At 42.1% G+C, this 18,444-nt stretch overlaps 1 protein-coding gene across 1 annotated transcript in view; it reads left to right on the plus strand.

Moving 5' to 3' along the window:
• The first annotated feature begins 2,685 nt into the window (after window positions 1–2,685).
• The window catches only part of DNER (delta/notch like EGF repeat containing), a 104,216-nt gene continuing 88,457 nt past the window's right edge, over window positions 2,686–18,444 (plus strand). The window contains exon 1 of the mRNA XM_083613787.1: window positions 2,686–3,093. Within this exon, the coding sequence (XP_083469913.1) occupies window positions 2,830–3,093 (264 nt within the window). The 5' untranslated portion in view covers window positions 2,686–2,829. The remainder of the gene's footprint in view (window positions 3,094–18,444) is intronic.

The raw sequence follows: 18,444 nt of genomic DNA on the forward strand, positions 1-18,444 counted from the left end.
CCTGGATTCAGATTTCACTTTTGCCATGGAGTGATAATGTGGTTTTGGCAAGCCTCTCTCTCTCTCCCTCTCCCTCCTCCTCTCTCTGCTTCCCTTCTCTAGATGAAAAAAGAAAGCAACATTGTTCTGATGGTGAATGCTGTTAAGAGAAACGGGAAGCCCTTGTGGAAATCAGAAGTTGTACCTAAATAGTAGTAGTAAAACAAAACAAAACCTCTGTTGTTTTAATTGTTCTATTTTGAGGCTACCTTCATATAGACTTTCACCCTCAGCGTTCTACATTTAAGACTTCATGTCCAGTAGGGAGCCTGTGTCTTTGGGAGCCTGTGTGTCTGTACTTATTGACATCATAACATTGCCAGAAATTGTGATGGTACTCAATAGCACAGAGGAAGAGGCTTGGGGTTCATGGGCATGTGAATACAAAGCTGAAAACTGAGTAACTTGATTTTTCTGCCTCCCTGTAATATTTTGTATGGAATTATTATTTTGGAATTATGGGCAGGATACTTTTTAAGTGTTTAATTGCGTTGCCTTTTATACTCTGTAAGCTGCCCTGGAACCTTCTGGTGAAGGGCAGGTAAAGAACAAAATAAATACTGCTACTACTATTATTACTAATAATAATATGAACTGTAAGGCCAGTAGAGGGAGTCAGTGTGGCACCAAGTGTATACCATGAAAACTCGGCATACAAGGACTGGAAGACTTTGAGAAGTACTGTAATGGGAAAATGCATTGCCCTTCACATCAACTTGATTAGACTAGACTGTGATTAGTCTAGTAACAAATTCAATCTGAGCAATCAGTTTGGCTTAATTCAGGCAACACTTTCAGTTGCCGTCACACACAATACTGGGAAGTTGCTATTTTATATAAGAGCTGGCAATATGAAGCTGCCTTAGATCACTGCACTCAGTATTGTCTAACCAGTAGTGGTTCACCAAAATTTCAGGCGGAGGTCTTGACCAGCACTTGCTACCTAATTATTTAGGCTACAGATTAAATCTGGGGCCTTCTGCATTGCCAGGCAGGTGCTCTACCATTCAGCAACAGCTCCTCCCTATAAATACTTAAATGCCCATTACATTTTGCAGAGGGCTGACCTCTCTTCCATGCCACCTACCATATGTCAACTACTCCAGTTCTCGCCATCTATTTCCATCACCCACTTACTGCCAGTTTCTCCATCCTGCTGAGCAGAGGCCAATATTTGATCTGGAGAAACAGCGCCGGCCCTCCTTTCACAGTGGCAGAATGAATGCTGGCTGGGGAGGTCGCCAACTCTCCTCCTGCCTAAGTTCTCCTCCCCATCACCATCGCAGATGTTGTTTCCACAAGCAAAGCAGCAGCTGTGGGTACATGCTACCTTATGTAGGTTTGTTCTTGTGCCAGGTTTAGTGCAAAATGATACATGTGTGCATTTGTGCTTTTGCTGGCTCATTAGGGCCCCACCAATCGCAGGATGATCCACCACTTCTACCTGTGAGGCAGCAGAAGTGTATGGCCTTCGCTGCCACAGCCTTGGAGACATAGTGTTGGCAACTGGCGATTACACAGATAACAAGTGGGTCAAAACGATGGCGTGCGGAATGCATTCTGGTTGGGGTTCCAGCCGGCCACACTCCTTTTCAAGACACTCCAGTTTTCAACCAGCAATAATTGCGCCTCGAATTAACTTCATTAATCCTTCATCCCCCACAACAGTCAGCATTCTGTTCACTGAGCATAACTAATCTTCTGCAATCTGTTTGGGGGTCCATCTCCACTCCCCCTGAGGGAGATTATTATGTACTTCTGCAAATCGCTGAGGTTCCCCAAACCCCGCAACAACTTTCCATTCGAAGGTGTATGGTGTCGACTTTTCAGCTACAGGACGACCCACGGTCTGAGAACTTAAGTGTGGTACATAGGATTTATTTTTCTTTCTTAAACCCTGACTGATTGAGAATGCGAACCAGTCACACCTTTTCAAATTCACTGGGGACAAGGACACCATATTCTGTGAGGCATAAATCCCGCTGCTGTTAAGGGACAGGGAAACGTCCACGCGTGTGTGTTTGCGTGTTTCACGGCCGCTTTAGGATGGGCTGCAACTCAGAAGCAGGCGCCGGATGTCCTCAGGAAGAAGCCTCCTGGCTCCCCCTTTCCTGCCTCTTCTCTAGGCGCACCAGCTGGTTCCTTCGTGCGCCAACCTGAAGCCCACGAGGCCCACAGAGCTCCTCGCACTGCCGACGAAAGAGGCACAGCAGCCAAGGACAGCCAGAAGGAATGGAGCCTGCCTTGCAAATCACACTCTCGTACTCATGGAGAGGAGTTGTTGTTGTTCATTATTCTGCCCTCCCTCCACTGGGCTCAAAACAGCTTACATGGGTTTTCCCCCTTCCCGCCCTACCCCATCGTCACAACCACCCTGTGAGGTGGACTCTGGCTTCAAGGTCACCCAACAAGCTGGCTGAGGAGTTGAATCCTGCCCAGCTGGCCCTTTCGTCCTATTACCCCTCAGTGGCCTAATGGCGCCCAGGAGGTGAACTCTCCCACCAAGGACCCAGCTTGCCCGTGGGCGCGCGCGCGCGTCCCCGCCCTGCGCCCCTCTTAGCGCCAGTGCGCTCTTCGCGGCGCTGCGCTCGGCGGGAGCGCCCTCTTCCGGCTGCCGCCGCCGCTTCTCCATGCCGGCCACTCCCTCCCCAGTCTCCGCCCGCGCGTTGCCAGAGCCGGGCAGCAGCTGAGGCGTCTCCTGCGCCTCGACTTCTTCTCGCCGGGAGCCGGAGAACCGAGACCCGGGCTCTCTTCTCGCCTTCGCCCCGGGAGCCCGCGGGAGCCGCCACCATGCCCCGCGCCGCCCCGCTCCTCCTGCTGCTCCTCAGCCTGGCCCAGCGCCAAGCCTGTCTCGCCGGGCCGACCGCCGCCGCCGCGCCCCTCGACAGCCCCGCCGACCCCTGCCTCAGCCAGCCCTGCCGGAACAACGGCACCTGCTCCTCGGCGCTGGCTAAGCTGCCTGCCGTGCCTCACCGCCTGCCGCTGCTTTTCCTCTCGCCTCAGCCTGCCTATAGCTGCGCCTGCCCGCCGGGGGTCACCGGCAGCGACTGCCAGGTAAGCCCGGCGCCGAGACGTGCCTCGCCTGCGCCTTGCTGGCCGCCCGTCCGAGCCCTTCGGAGCCTCCGGCTGCCATGTCTCCTTATCCCCCTCGCGATCTTGCCTGCTCTTTCCGCCCGTCTCATCTCTCGCCCTCCCTTCTCCCACCCGTTTCCCTGGGTTTCCATCTGCTTGTGGATTCGCCGGATCCCCTCCTCCTCCCCTCTTATCTCTGTGCAATTTCCCCTCTTGGCACTCGCTTGAAGAGAGATCTCCCTCTCTCCCTCTCCCATCTGATTCGTGCAGTCACGTCTGGTTGCCTTATTAAGCCCCTCCATGCAGATCTCCTCCCTGACCTCCCCTCACTCCCAATTTCCATGTCGATCTGGCGTTTAAACAACTGGTTCGATGCCCCGGGCCGTTTCTCTCCAGCCCTCTCTAGTAGCGAGAGGGGTCCTCGGGCATCTTGTCTGCGCGCACACGGGCAGACCAGACGGCTGGGGCTCCGTGCGCCTGTTCGTCACTGCGGATGCGGGTGGCGGCGCCGGGAACGAGGGCAAAATGCTCGAGGGCTCACGACGAAGGGCATGATGGGCACCTTGAGTAGGTGCGCCCCCCATGGCTTTCGCGTGTAGGTTATTAGGCTCGGTAAAGCTGAACTTGGTTTTCCCCTTCAGCGATGATGGGTTTTTGTGGTTGTCAGAATCGTAGGTTTCGTTGGGTGAACCTTTCAAGCATTCTGCTAACTGTTGGTTGACTTAAACCAGAGCGATGTTTCTGCTGTCCTCAAGGTTAAATCTGAATATTTTAGTGTTGCTTTCTCTCGCCCGCCCCCCCTTCTTTTGGAGAGCAATTTCGGTACTTTTATTTACAGATCCTGCCCCTTGCTTAATATACCAGTGGTTTTTTTTTTTTTTTTGCCACTATTGTCAAGATCAGGGTTTGTTCTTAGACTTCAAGTCGTTTTGTGGTTTGACTACCCGTTTAGCGGAATCGTAATGGGTTGGTAAAATATAACTTGAGCAGCTGCGTTTTTAAAAAAATATATTTCTTATTTATGAAGAATACAATGAAGGCTGAAAACTGCTTTGAAAGGCTTTACTAATAATCCCCATTTGCTCTGGTTTTTATTTTTTTTTATTTTTAATATACAGCTTTTAATCTTTTCCACTTTGGTAAAAAAAAGAAGATTATTACTATGTAGACTTAAAAATGGTGTACTTGCATCCCTTCCATGGGGGGAGAAAAGAAAAGAAAAAGTCAGTTTGGTTTTATTTCATTGGATACAATCGGTGGAAGCTTCAGTCCTGTTCATACTTACTTGGAAAGACTCACTGAGCTCTGCTTAAAATATGCTTGGACTATTATGGAGAGGACAAATTTTTCTGCATTTTCTTCTTCTTCATTTTAGGATGAATGGTAGAAGGGTCTGTGACCTTTATTTTCTTTTCTTTTTCCAGAGGGGTAGCTGTTGCAGTAAAAATATCAAGAGTGTCTTGTGACACCATAAAAACCAACTAATTTATTATGTTACATGCTTCTGTGTGAACTACCTTCCACTTCATCTGATACATGAAGGGTTATCCTGAGTCGGGGGCCATGATACTCTTTCTCATTTATTTATTTAGTTAAAAGAAACACACCAGCACCAAAGCTGTAGGATCCGTGGATGCAGGGAGGATGAAAGCGTTGGAGATTTAAAACAAACAACCCCCTGCAACGCAGATATTGCTTATTGAACTTGTTAGGGAATAATTCTTGAGAGAGACTGAAAGAAAGTTACGCGTTTTGTTTTAGAGAGCATCTCTTGCCTCCTTTCAGCCATGCAAGTCCACCACATTGTGTCAAATCAATTAGATTTAAGTGAATTAACTGGAATATTATTATTTTTACCTAGCTTAGCAGTCTCATTAACAAGAGTTTGACTGTTCACAGGGTGTCTTGTGTGCTAGGAGAGAGAGAGAGACCAGTGTGGTTGGTGCTGCCTGCTGATGGCTATATACTGTAATATGTGTGACACAGATAAATTGTTCTTCTAAATGCCAGAACAGCCTAATGCTGGTTTGCAAAGGCCTGGAGCACGGCTGGCCCAAAACATTTTGGCACTGGAGGTGAACTGTGAAGAAGGGATGAGTGAAGATCTACAATGAGAACGGGGTGGGAATCAAAGCAACCTTACCCGACAGTTGAAGTGGGGATTGAAGTCCATCACTGCAGGGAAAGGGGCCTACTCTGAATCATGCCAGCTGGGTGCAGAGCCCAAGAGACTCCAGAGGGCATCCTCTAGTGTTGGGAAAAGACCAGCAGTGCCTGCTATTCACCAAGAGGTCTCTAGAGGTTTCATTGCACAGCAGCCTCTTGGCGAATAGGAGGTATTGCTGATGGTCTCTCCCTGGAGACAAGCAGCATCTCCTATTAGCCAAGAGGCCACTGTAGAGGCAGCATTGTGGAGCTGCCTAGGGGAAGCAGATCTGACCTCCAAGGATTGTGCCATAGCTGTCCTTGCCCCATTGAGGGGCAGTAGCAGTGGTTTTTTGGAGGCCTGATCTGTTCCCCACTTGCTTCCAAAGATGCTTGCAGCCTATTCAGAAGCGCTTGGATAAACATCACCATGCAGATGGAACATGGTATTCAGATGCTCACCTATTTCAACAGCATAAGTAATGCTTTTGCCTGTCGATATCTCTTAAATGCTTTTAACTTTGGCTGTATAGGGTCCAATAAGTTGTTATGGGGTGTGTGTGTGTGTGTGTAGAAACATATCAGACAGCTTTTGTTTGCTCAGGCTAAGTTTGTCCATAACTAGTAAGCTGTAAATCCATAATTCAGTCATCAGGATAGTTTACTTTTGAAGGTATTGATGGGACAGCAGAAATAATGACAAATTTTTATTTAGAAGAAGATGGAAACCCCAATATAGGAATTACAACCACATTGCAATAGTTAGATGGCATCTCTAGGACAGATAAATGCTTAAATGCACATCTCTCTTGTCCCACCCCAATATCTGTAATAGTATCACAATAATTGTATCTGATTGCAGTTTACTTTTTGGGAACTGGGGTTCAGAGTAAGAGGCAATTTCATCTAAAAATTTGGTAGCTAAAGCAAAACACTCTGCAGTAGGGTTGTTAAAATAGCCACAGTGTATTACAAATTTGGATGCATTTTACAGCACTGTTGGAAGGAGAAACAAGAATGATGACACAGTAGATGCATTCAATATATAAATATTTTAATACAGATTGTTATTGGTTTTCAACAAATTATAATCACAACACAAAGTTCTTCTTTGTACCTCCCCACTCCTTTCTGGGACAGATGATAAATGTATCATGTCCTGCCACAACCGTGTTTGTGAACTCTGTGTATGCCAGTTGCTGGAATGTTTGTTAGAAAATCCTATGAACGGCTACCATATATTTCAACAAAGTCATCCGCATCATGTGTGCTGTTCCAAGGTGTGCACCCTTTTGTCAGTTTTTCTGATATAGCAATTGTCCATACAGTCCGTCTCCATCATGTGATTTGTAGATGTTCAAGTCCTTTCCAAATCTGTGTGCCATGTTGAGAGTCGTGCTGCCACTGAAAGAAAAGTAGTAAGTTCCTTGTATTGTAAATTGAGCTGGTCTTCTTTGAATATTGCTGGTAAACCCAGACTTGGATTACAGTGTACCTGCTAGTTTGTAATATTGCTTATTTCTATAAATGCTCTTTCCCAGAATGGCTGCACGTGTTCACATATGTTCACACTTATGGAATGTCATACCAACTGTGTTACACCCTCTTCAGCACATTGGCGAGGATGCTTTCTTAACAGAGTAAAATGACATCTATATATGAACTTAAAAGTGTGTTCAGAATATTTAAAAAGTACGCAGCTCTTTTCTACCAGTATGGCCAATCTTGCCTGACTTTATAGAAAAGTTGCAAGCAATCAGTTGCTGTGGCAATTGGTGTCTGTCTAGAGCAGAAGAAAATCCATGCAACTTGTTGCTGCGCATCATTTTTTGGGGTACATGTATTAGGTAGTGTATCCTTTTTTTTAGTTGTGTGCCATCAAGACAAATCCAGTAATCCAGTAATCTGTCCTTTGCAGGGGTGTGTGTGTTACAGTTTTTGTTTGTTATTCTGTTATACATTTTTGTATTTTTATGTTGTAAACTGCCTTGTGATCCTTGGATGAAGGGCTGTATAGAAATTTAATGAATAATTAAATAAACATAAACCTATGTGTTACATGGTAACATGTGTGAGGAACAAAGCCACCATTTCCTGCTGTACCAAATTACAGTGGTACCTCGGTTTACAAACTTAATCTGTTCCGGAAGTCTGTTCTGAAACCAAAACCATTCTTAAACTGAGGCGCACTTTCCCTAATGAGGCCTCCTGCCGCTGGTTCCCTTCCACCGTTCGGATTCCGTTCTTAGACTGAGGTAAAGTTCTCAAATCGGGACACTTTTTCCGGTTTTGTGGAGTTTGTAAACCAAATTGTTCTTAAACCAGACTGTTCTTAAACCGAGGACCACTGTATATGTTTAAACTCCAGTGCAATTATTTACACGTATTTCCCTCAGGAGGAATGCTTTTAAAAAACTGCTGCTGTGCAGTTGAGATGAGCAGCCTTAGTGCAAAGGCTGTATCCTGGAGGGAAAAGGCTGTGCTTGAATTGGCCCTAAATGATCCAAAAAAGCAATTATTATATACAGCAGCCAGGCAGCTGTGCATGGAAGCCTTCCTGACACCAGCCTTTCCAACTCATGGTGTATAGGACAGCAGTCTTAATGTGTTAAGTTGGGTGACCATGGCCAAATTAAAATGAGTTGCTTTTTCCTATTTCTGATTTCTTGAAATAACTTGATTAAAAAAATAATCATTCTGTTGCGGTTCGTTTCAAACCCATCACTGAAACTTTCAGATTCATTTTCATGTAGCTGATTTATCAGTTGTGTTTTGATTTTATGCATAGAAATAGGCTGTACAATTAATTGACATCTTCAGCTTTGTTTTGCTGAATGCCTAAACCCTCTCTGCCTTCTGTGGTTTGGCATTGGTACAGACACTGAGGAACTTGCCTCCTGTTCTGTTTCAGAAATAATGAATTCCTGGAATGGCTTTCTGTGTCACCAGCACTTGTCTTTAGTGCTGCTGTTCTCCAACCACTTACTCCATGCCACTGAAGCTTGGCAATAATATTTTAAGTTAATGGATTTGAGTACTACCATGTATTACCATTCTTATGCCCCGCTGCAAAATGTGGCAGCCCCTGTTTCCTGTTTCATTCACTTCTATGTGCCATGTCCTACTGACAGATGGTATGCCATTTCTTTGTAGTGGAATATGTGTTCTGCCTTGCGCTGTTTGTGAATAAGACTCATATACTACAGATGTACTTTTTAAAAAAAAGTTTTACGTTGCCAACCATTTGCCAAGATTTCAACCAAAACACGGTACTCCAGGTTCAAATTCAAATTCTTTCTCCTGTTAGAACTGAAACATTGGTTATCTCTCATGTTGTCAGTAACGTGCTAAGTATCCGGCTGTGGTTGCCTTCCCATGGAATGCATTTCTGTTGGCAGTAGAGATCTTCTTTCCTTCCCTCCCACACAGGCCCCTGTGCACCAGGGAGAAGCATTCGTGAGAAGAATGGGAAGTCCCATTGTGGAAGTCTGCTTGGACGATGCTTGAGGTCTCCCAATGTACTTAATGCACTATATATTTAATTGTTTAATTCTCATTGCCACCCATAATGTGTTCTTCTGCTTTCGGGTTTTGATCCTTTCTGACTCCTGCTTTCAAGTGCTCGCATTTCCTCATAGGAACCTAAGTCCATCTAGCTCAGCATTGTCTATCCTGAATAGCAGTGGCTTCCCAGGGTTTCAGATGGGGACTATCTGGAGATGCTGGAGACTGAACTTTGGACCTTCTGCATATAATGTAGATGGTCTACCACTGAGCTACGGCCCTTCCCCTTCTTGACCATCAATACAGTGGTACCTCGGGTTACATACACTTCAGGTTACATACGCTTCAGGTTACAGACTCCGCTAACCCAGAAATAGTACCTCAGGTTAAGAACTTTGCTTCAGGATGATAACAGAAATCGTCCTCCGGCGGCGCAGCGGCAGCAGGAGGCCCTATTAGCTAAAGTGGTGCTTCAGGTTAAGAACAGTTTCAGGTTAAGTACGGACCTCCAGAAAGAATTAAGTACTTAACCCGAGGTACCATTGTACTTTCTTTTTATTCTATGTTCCACATTTTCTTTTTTTTAAATATACATTTTTATTAGTTTTTACATATATTTTCCAACAAGAACATCTCATCTCATCTTATACAACATTTTGGCTCTTTTAGCCTGAGATTTCCATCAACCGCGTCTAATGATTTTCAAACCTCATCTCTTAATCTTACATTTGTTATCCTAACTATTACTTTTAATAATCCATAACTTAAAATCCATTCTCATGAATCTTTTCTGCAATATTTCATATAGTTCTCCTTACAAAACTTCTTGTAGTCCCACAAGCGTAGTCAGTTGGTTACAATTGTCTTTCAAATAACTCATATATTTACTCCAATCTTTCAAGAATTTCTGGTCCCTCTAGTTTCGAATTCTCCCTGTCATCTTATCCAATTCTGCATAGTCCATCAATTTCATCTGCCATTCCTCTTTCGTTGGTAGTTCTTCCTGCTTCCATTTCTGTGCCAATAATACTCTTGCTGCAGTTGTCGCATATAAAAACAGTTTTTTATCTTGTCTTTTAATGTCAGTGCCTACAATACCAAGTAAAAATGCTTCTGGATTTTTTTAATACATGTATATTTCAACATATTTTTCACTCATTATAAATCATTTCCCAGAAGCCTTTCACTTTCTTACATTCCCACTATAGATGATCAAAAGTGCTTTCCTTTTCCTTACATTTCCAACATTTATTACTTATTTTATACATTTTAGCTAATTTCACTGCTGTAATATACCATCTATACATCATTTTCATTACATTTTCTTTCAAAGCATTGCATGCAGTAAATTTTGTTCCTTCTTTCCATAATTTCTCCCAGTCTTTTAGCGGTATATTATAACTAAATTCTTTGACCCAATGTATCATAACCAACTTAGCCTCTTCATCTTTCAGATGCCATTCCAACAGCAATTTATACATTTTTGACAATGTTTTAAATTTTTTATTTAATATTTCCATTTCAAATTTCAACTTAGTGTAACCAGATCCATTTTTCTTTAAATCTTCTTTAAACATTTCATTAATTTGGCGATAGTCCAACCAATCATTTACATATTCTTTTACCTCTTCATAAGGTTTAATTTTCCAATTATTTCCCTCTTCTATCACTAACCTTTCATATGTCCCCCAATTTTTACTCATATTTATCTTTTTTACACTCATTGCTTCCAAAGGTGACAACCACCATGGTGTTTTTACATTCTAATAGGTTTTTATACCTAGCCCATATTTCATATAGAGATCTTCAGAATATGTGGTTTCCAAATCCTTTATGGACTTTTGCTTTGTCATACCATAAATATGCGTGCCAACCAAACCTATTATCAAATCCTTGTTCCACCTTTTCTGTCAGTATCCTTTAACTCACCAACTCATAGGAACATGTTCTGTTTATAGTCATCATCCCTCCACTCTTGTGTGTTCCATTCATATGCAATACTCTGTCTTCTGACATATGGATGGCTTTATATTTGGGAAACTTCATTCCCAGGGGCTGAACACAGGCCTCTCTATGCTGCCCCTTGGGATGTGCCCCTCCACCGGCCACAACTTCTCACTGGCTATGCTCCATGCCTTGCTTTTGCTTGGCTGGAATGTGTTCCTGAACTGGGATAATTCCTCTTGCTTGCTTGGATGGAAATTCGTGTGTGTGTATATAGAAACTAACAGACTTGGTGGAGATGGCAAAATTAACATGTTTAATCAGAGAAAAGTCATTGTTAACATTTGTTAAAGACTCGAAACCTCTCATAGATTTTTTTGTGTGAAGAAGAAAATGAAATAAAGGTATCTGGATTTGAGGATTAAAGATAATGTTTATTTATAGAAAGTGGCTTTGTTGGGTGTTGGATTGGATGAAGTGAATATTGTTTTTAAATAGCAGACAGATGAAGAAAAGGAAGTTCTTTACTTTCTGAATATTTTTTCTATCTTTCTCTTTTAACTTCTTTTCTACTCTCTCTCTCTCTCTCTCTCTCTCTCTCTCCCTTCCCCCTTTTATTGTATTTAGATAAAAGTCTTGGTTTGGTTAAAAATGGGAAACGATATTAAGTTTTGTATTTTTCTCTATAAACCTTAATAAAATTAATTTGTTCAAAAAGAAACCTCTGACCTCTTTCACATTGCTGCACCCACTTTCGCTTTGGGTTACATCCACTTTTTGTATCTGGTTCCTCCCATCACTGGTATGTGGCCCTTTGAACATCAGCCAAAAGGGAATGCAGCCTTTGGACTGAAAAGGTTTCTCAAGTGTTGGTTTAAGATCAAAGGTGTCCAAACTTTTTTCAAAGAGGGCCAGATTTGATGAAGTGAAGGGCCGACCAAAGTTGTTGAGCTCTTTTTATGTTTGAAATTGTTGAGGTTTTGTAGAATTTTACCCCAGGAAGTAGACTGCCACAGGGGACAGATTAAACCAGGTTAGGCCCCCGAAACGGACTTTAGACATGCTTGGTTTAAATGAACACTGAAGACACAACTCTTTTTTCCTCAATGTTTCCCTCTTATCTCCTCCTCTATTTCTGTACCCTTTGTTACACTTTCCTAATTTCTGTCATCTTCACACTTTGAGCAGAGTATTTTATGTAAAATGTTTAGGTTTTTTAAATTAAAAAAATAGTTCTTGGTGGTTGTTTTTTTTAAAAAAGAAGTAGTAGTACTGTATAAATCATCACATACTCTCCCCCTTCTATGGTTCGGTATTGCATCTAGAGATGATTTCTGATAGTGGAGTACTGTTTTCATTATAAACCCTAATTTAATTTTTGGATGATAATGGGCTTCATTTCTATTTGTACTTCAAGGTCAGATTGTATTCAAATATTTACACTCTTGGGCTATTCATGTAGAAACTTCTGCAGACTAATGTTCAAAACCCCTAATAATTTAATCTTATGAGAGAGAGAGAGAGTATTTCTGGCTTACTCATGCTTTTCTATATATTGTTGGACACATCACACTCCTACCAATTGAGAATAGGAAGGATTTAATTTCCTGTACTGCCAGACGGGCTGTAATCTAGGGGGCTGCTCATTTAACTCCATGGCACCAGCTTTTAAAATAATTTGCAATGCAGTACAAACAGCTGCTGCCAGTGGAAGAGTCAGAATACCCACTTTGCATATCTTAGCCCTTATGTATGACTGAAAAGAATCTCATGGCTTAAGAAATTTGACTACATTCCTGAACTTTGATGGCCCAATTCTCACTTTATCTTCCTCTGCTGAAAGACCATAGATTTATTCGAGCTGAAATGGGACCTCTTCTGTTGTTCAGTATCCAGCAGGTATTTCCTCATTAGGTCTTTTGCATTATTGAGACCTAAACTTAGTGGTGAAAAGCCAAAATTCCTCTTCTTCTTTCTCCTCCTCTTCTTCTTTGGCAATCACTCATAGCTGAGTAAGATTGTCTTCCATGAACACAGTTTTAACAAGGAATCTGTAAGTGACTGGAGGCCAATTCTGGATCCACATGTCCTTCCACAGTGGGGACATAGGTTTCTGGGTGGGAGTTGATCACGGTGAGGGTTTGTCAAGCGTGCCTTCCTCTTAGCACGTTTCCAAAATAACTTAAACTTAACCTCATGGCTTTTATTCAGTGGCTTTCATGTGAATCAAGCAAAACTACCAGCCAGCCAGTAGGGTCCAAACTGAACTGTAGGCAGGCCTGTGTGAAAATGGAGTGGAGACCAGCTTCAAAATGCAGAATAGCATTCAAAACACATCCCAGCACAGAGAAAAATTGTCTAAGGAATTTGCGTGTTCAGACCCAGAGACCTCCCCCCTAAATAAACACACATTTGACTCAAATTTTAGTTTTGATTTTTGCCAGAATTTAGGCCACAACTTTATTGATTACAGAAAAGTGAGTGATTGCATAGGCTCTGGTTCGACTAGCTCCCTGAACCCTTGCAGGTAGCGCTGACCCAGGGCACCAGTATAGGTCAGCCAAGGGTGAACACCTGAGGTAGGTGAAAAGCCCGGGAACAGACTATGTTCACTCCCCAGATGCTCCCCTGGACTCAGGCATGGGCACAACCCTCTCTCAGGGGTTGACCAAATCAAGTTGAGTCCCTGGATTCTTCTAACGGAATACCCTTCACATAGGGATGGCGAGACCGTTCTCCCATCCCTATCACCTGAACCAGTCCCTATCCGCAACCTTACAAGTTGTGACGATTTGCTATGCGGCAGGCGAAACCCGAATGGCAACAGACAATCAGCCGAGTGGGGAAAGTTCCTGCCGTGCCCCTGTCCCAATGTCAGATGGCATACGACGGCATAGCAAGGTCAGTCATAAAATGCCCTAAATATAGGGAGAGGTGGGCGTGTGTTCTGATGCAGGAACCAAAAGAGGAAGCTCTGGGTCATGTTCATAGGTGTATATATAGGTCCCTCAGTCTGTTTAGACTGCACCCCATTGGCCATATTAAACCCAGCAACGAGGGACCTACCAATTGGGTGCTGTGGCTGTCCAATATACCCACCCACAACCTGGAGGTCAGTCTCCAGGTCTCACCGCAACACGTGCCCTCTTTAGGGAGGACACGATTTAGATTAGATTACACAACTTCCAGTGGACTTAAATTGGCATCAACCTAGATTTGAATCTTGTAAAACAATTGAGCTAAAATAATTGATCTTAAAAACTTTAGGCACACAGGTCTAAAACTATGCTCTTTTGCTTGGAAAAGGCACCTTAAAATTGTGGTGCTTTACATAGTCATCCCCCCCCCCAATTTTTTTATTAGTGAATCCAAAGTGTTGTGTAACACATGGATAGGAGACATGCTTCAAATAAAGTGCTCTGAAATGCTAGACCCGTGTGCCATCATAATGATTTGTGATTGTGATCTGCCAGATTGCAATTTTGATGAAAGGCTACTGGGTTTGTCACACTTTACCAGTATGTTGATCTCACGCTTCCAAAGCACTCATTGTCTAGTGGTGCCAAGCTTAACAATTAGGTTTAAAATGTGATTCTGATACAGTACATTTACCAGTTCCAGCCCAACTTAGATTTAAGAAGAAACGCTGTAACTGTTGTGAAAAAATGTAATACAATTTTAAAGTAACATTCACTTAGGTTTTTTTCTCTTGGGAGCTCATTATATCAGGCGTGCCCAGCATAAACTCAGTTCCTTAATTCTATTTATTAGTTTACATATTGCTTATTAAACTTATTAGTTGCTTGTCACCCAAAGGTGTGCATGCAACTTATATCAGAGAAAAAGATATGCAAATACATTATATCATTGGGGGGGGGGAGCCAGGGGGAAGAAATCATTTAATATGTTAATATTCCATACAATGTATCGGGAAAACAAAAAGAGCACACCAGTTCCATAAACAGGTATAAGAAAAACATTAGCAATATATAAAAACAAATACAACAATTCTCCCACTCACTAACTAGCGGAAAAACAAAAATGCAGTGCCTCTCCCTAGCACTCAGGCCATTCACATTGACCTGACAAGTCCCCACCTGACCCAAAGGTATGGTGTCAAGACCAGCTGCTCCAAATCAGTGGTGGATGGTGGTTCTAGGGTCCTTCAGGAATGCTCTAACATCTCTCTTCTCCCTTCAGCGGGGAGCAGCAGCAAAAGCAGAGCAGTAAGATGGTGACAAAAGTTTTACCTGCTCTGCAGTTGTATCTACTCAGTTCCATTAAGTTCACAATGTGGCTTACTCCCAGGTAGGTATGTAGGAACTGTCAGCTCTGTTCTTTAGATATTTTAGTGCAGCTTTCCCCAATCTGGTGCCCTCCAGTTGTTTTGGACCACAGCCATTATGTCTAATAATTAGGGATGATGGGAGTTATCGTCCAAAACATCTGGAAGCATCAGGTTGGTGAAGGCTGCTGTAGAGACTTTCCAGTCCTGTGGAACTATGGTTATATTTTAGTATTGCCTTTCATCTCTGGATAATATTGAATTTCTGTGAATTGTAGCAGTGGCATTTGCTTCAAACTCATTCAATTTTTGTTCAGATTTGTTATCTTACTCATTATTTATAGTTGTCTCAGTTCAGGAAGACCATTTCTGTCATTGAAAGATGGAATTTCCCCCCGTGCCTGATTAAATTTTAAATGCACCATTTAGAGGGGACCAATGTAACAACTTCTTTGTTTAAATAAATCACCATCTGATAGCACTGTCAATATCATTCCCCCCCATGTCCATCCTTTGTCAAGGTGTGTTAATAGCTAAAGGAAAGCTGTGCCCCAGATATGTACTTGCTTAGAGCCCTACCCCACCTAGCTTGCAAGACTTAAAACAAAGAGTTAAAAAATAGGTTCTAAAAACACATTATTTTAAGTGCAAAAACTTAAATTTTCCCAAAAACACTTTGAACCGAACCATGGGTACCAAAAGTCAAAGCAGATTGATTTTATTATGCTCCCAAAGGATTATTGGGCTTGAACGATAGTGAAGAGAAGGAAATTTCAGCAATGAGGTACAACCATCAGGGTCACATCCTCTAGCATCACTTCTTCCTCATGTACTGAGTTTATTTGAGTGCATGTGTGCACGTGGTATGGACGAGGACAAATTTTCAGTTGGCTTTAGAGATCAAAACATGGCTTGGGTGAGAAGCAATGTCCTTTGGATGTAATGCTCCAAACCTATTACAGCCCTGCCAGTCAAAACTGAGTTGTGCTGGGAAGAACACAAGAAGAGCTTGTTGAATCAAAAGCCCAACTTGCCCAGCATCCTGTTCCCACAGTGCCTAAGCAGATGCCTGTGGGAAACCCGCAAAGAGCACCTGAGCACAAGAGCACTCAACCCACCTGTGGTTTCCAGCAGCTGGTATTCAGAAACATTGCTTCATCCATTGGCAGAGTCAAAGCATAGTCATCATAGCTAGTAGCAATTGATAGCTTCGTTCTCCATGAATGTGTCTAATCCTCTTTTAAAGACACCCAGATTGGTGGCCATCACTGCCTCTTGTTCCACAGATTAACTATGAGCTGTGTTAAGAAGGACTTCGAAATATCTGTCCTGAATCTTTGAACATTCAGCTTCATTGGATACCCATGTTGTTCTAGTATGATGAGAGAGAGAAAATGTGTCTTTAGCTCCTTTCTCAATGCCATGCAGAATTATATAAGCTTACATCATGTCCTCTCTTCCTCACCTTTTCTCCAACTGAAGAGTCCCAAACTCCGCAATCTCCTTCCCCTTGATCATGGATTTGTGTAACTATGGTATCGGCAGTTTTATTTTCAATTTCTTTCCAAATGATCCCTTGCAGGGAATTGGCCTTTTTCACAGCAGCTGCACACCGGGTCAATAGATTCACTGAGCTATCTACTAAAGCCCCAAGGTCTTGTTCCTGGTCAGTCACCTCCCATTAAGACTACATGGGCCCTGAGATGCATCACTTTACACTTGGCTCAGATACAGATTAAATGTAGACACCTCTCCATTTTTAAGCAAAGTGTTTGAAGCGATATAAAAGGATTGCCGGTTAACCTGCCACAATCACAGAAGGCAGACCCTCACAATTAGCCTGTGACAAGGATGGAAGAATATAATTAATCAGTATTTTTACATATACCCCTGAGGTTCAAAAACCTGTATTCTTATTACAAAGCTTACCATTAAATTAACTTTGATTGAGAAAAAATATTCAGATAAGAGCAGCACCTCTTTATACGTGCTGCCCCCTAACAATTATACTCATAAATGATACCAAAAGAATGAATTTGTAAGCATTTGTGGCCATTCATTAGCTGGACAAGAGTCACTAAGGGCTCTTGAGGTTTTTTCCTATTTGATTTTGTAATGTTCATCATTGCCTAATAAATTCTACAAGGGTTGCATAGTAGTTACATATCTATGAGCTAGATATGGTAAACGTGAGAAAGCAATAATTAACGGTATAGAAAATACAGTGCTTTTTTGTACTAAGGTAAATAGACTGTATCTTAGTAATTAGCTAGAATTTGCCAGGCATAACAGATTTATCTAGACAAAGAAGGTTAAAGAATGGTTGTTTTTGTGGGCAGGGGGAACAAAGAGAATAGAGCTGAAATAGGGGGCATTATTCCATATATTTATGGATTGATTCATGTTGGATTGAACCCTGTTCTGGAGGGTATCCTATATTCAGGAGTGGAAAACAAGCTTCGGCAATGTGAAACGGGAGAGAAATCAGAAAAGCTGTACAATTGAAAGTTTCATAGGAAGATGTCAGAAAAGGAAGTGAAATGACCAACAAATGGTCCTTCCTACAATGGAAGGACTAATTTCTGCATAATTCAGTTTAAGTGCAACAGAAAGATTTAAGCATTGTTCTGACAGCTCAGTAAACCTGTCTTTGCTCTGAAGCAACAATTGTAAATGTAGTGTATATTTGAAATGATAAATATGTATTTATATGAGTCAATATTATACTGCCTAATGGCTTTAAATGAAGTCCTTTCCATATATAAAAAAATGTAGGGAAAGAGGTGGACCAAAGGTGGGTCGTGAGGAGTACAGAGAAATATGCAAGACCATAAGAGTAACCTATAGAAGGGATGCAAACTATGCAGTTTGCTGTAAGAATGCAGCAAATAATTAATGGTAGATTGACTAGTCCATATTGGTAGATGAGATTAAGTGGACCTGAAATGCAGTGAATTAAAAATAGCTTAACTTCTTTGTCTAGCCTATAAATCCATCTGTCAAGATGTTTAAAGCTGAAAGGTTAGTAAAAATAAACTCGGCTGAAGCTCAGGTTATACTTTTAATTTCATGTATCTGTCCTTTTGTCATGTTACTGCTGTTCTCTGGAACTCACTGCTTCCTGAAACATCAGCACCACTTCCTTGAAAACTAAATGACATTTGAAAATGTACCACCTTCTTATCTCTCTTCTGTCACTTCTCCTTCCACCCATTTCCTTTTATGTCCCCCCTTCTCAAGATTGTAAGGTTGCAGACAGGTTTGTTCTTTAATTAGTATTAAATGCTAAGCTTTTGGAGAAACATTATTATTATTCATGCTTAAAATTATAATTGGTAATTTAAGCATGCATGCATGCATGCATGCATGAGTATCTTATACACATCTGATTCTTATTAATTAATATTTTCATTACAAAAATGAATTAAACACATATTCAAACCATAAGCCAATCA

Source organism: Podarcis filfolensis (genome assembly GCF_964270895.1).
Source record: "Podarcis filfolensis genome assembly, chromosome: 5".
Classification (NCBI taxonomy): domain Eukaryota; kingdom Metazoa; phylum Chordata; class Lepidosauria; order Squamata; family Lacertidae; genus Podarcis; species Podarcis filfolensis.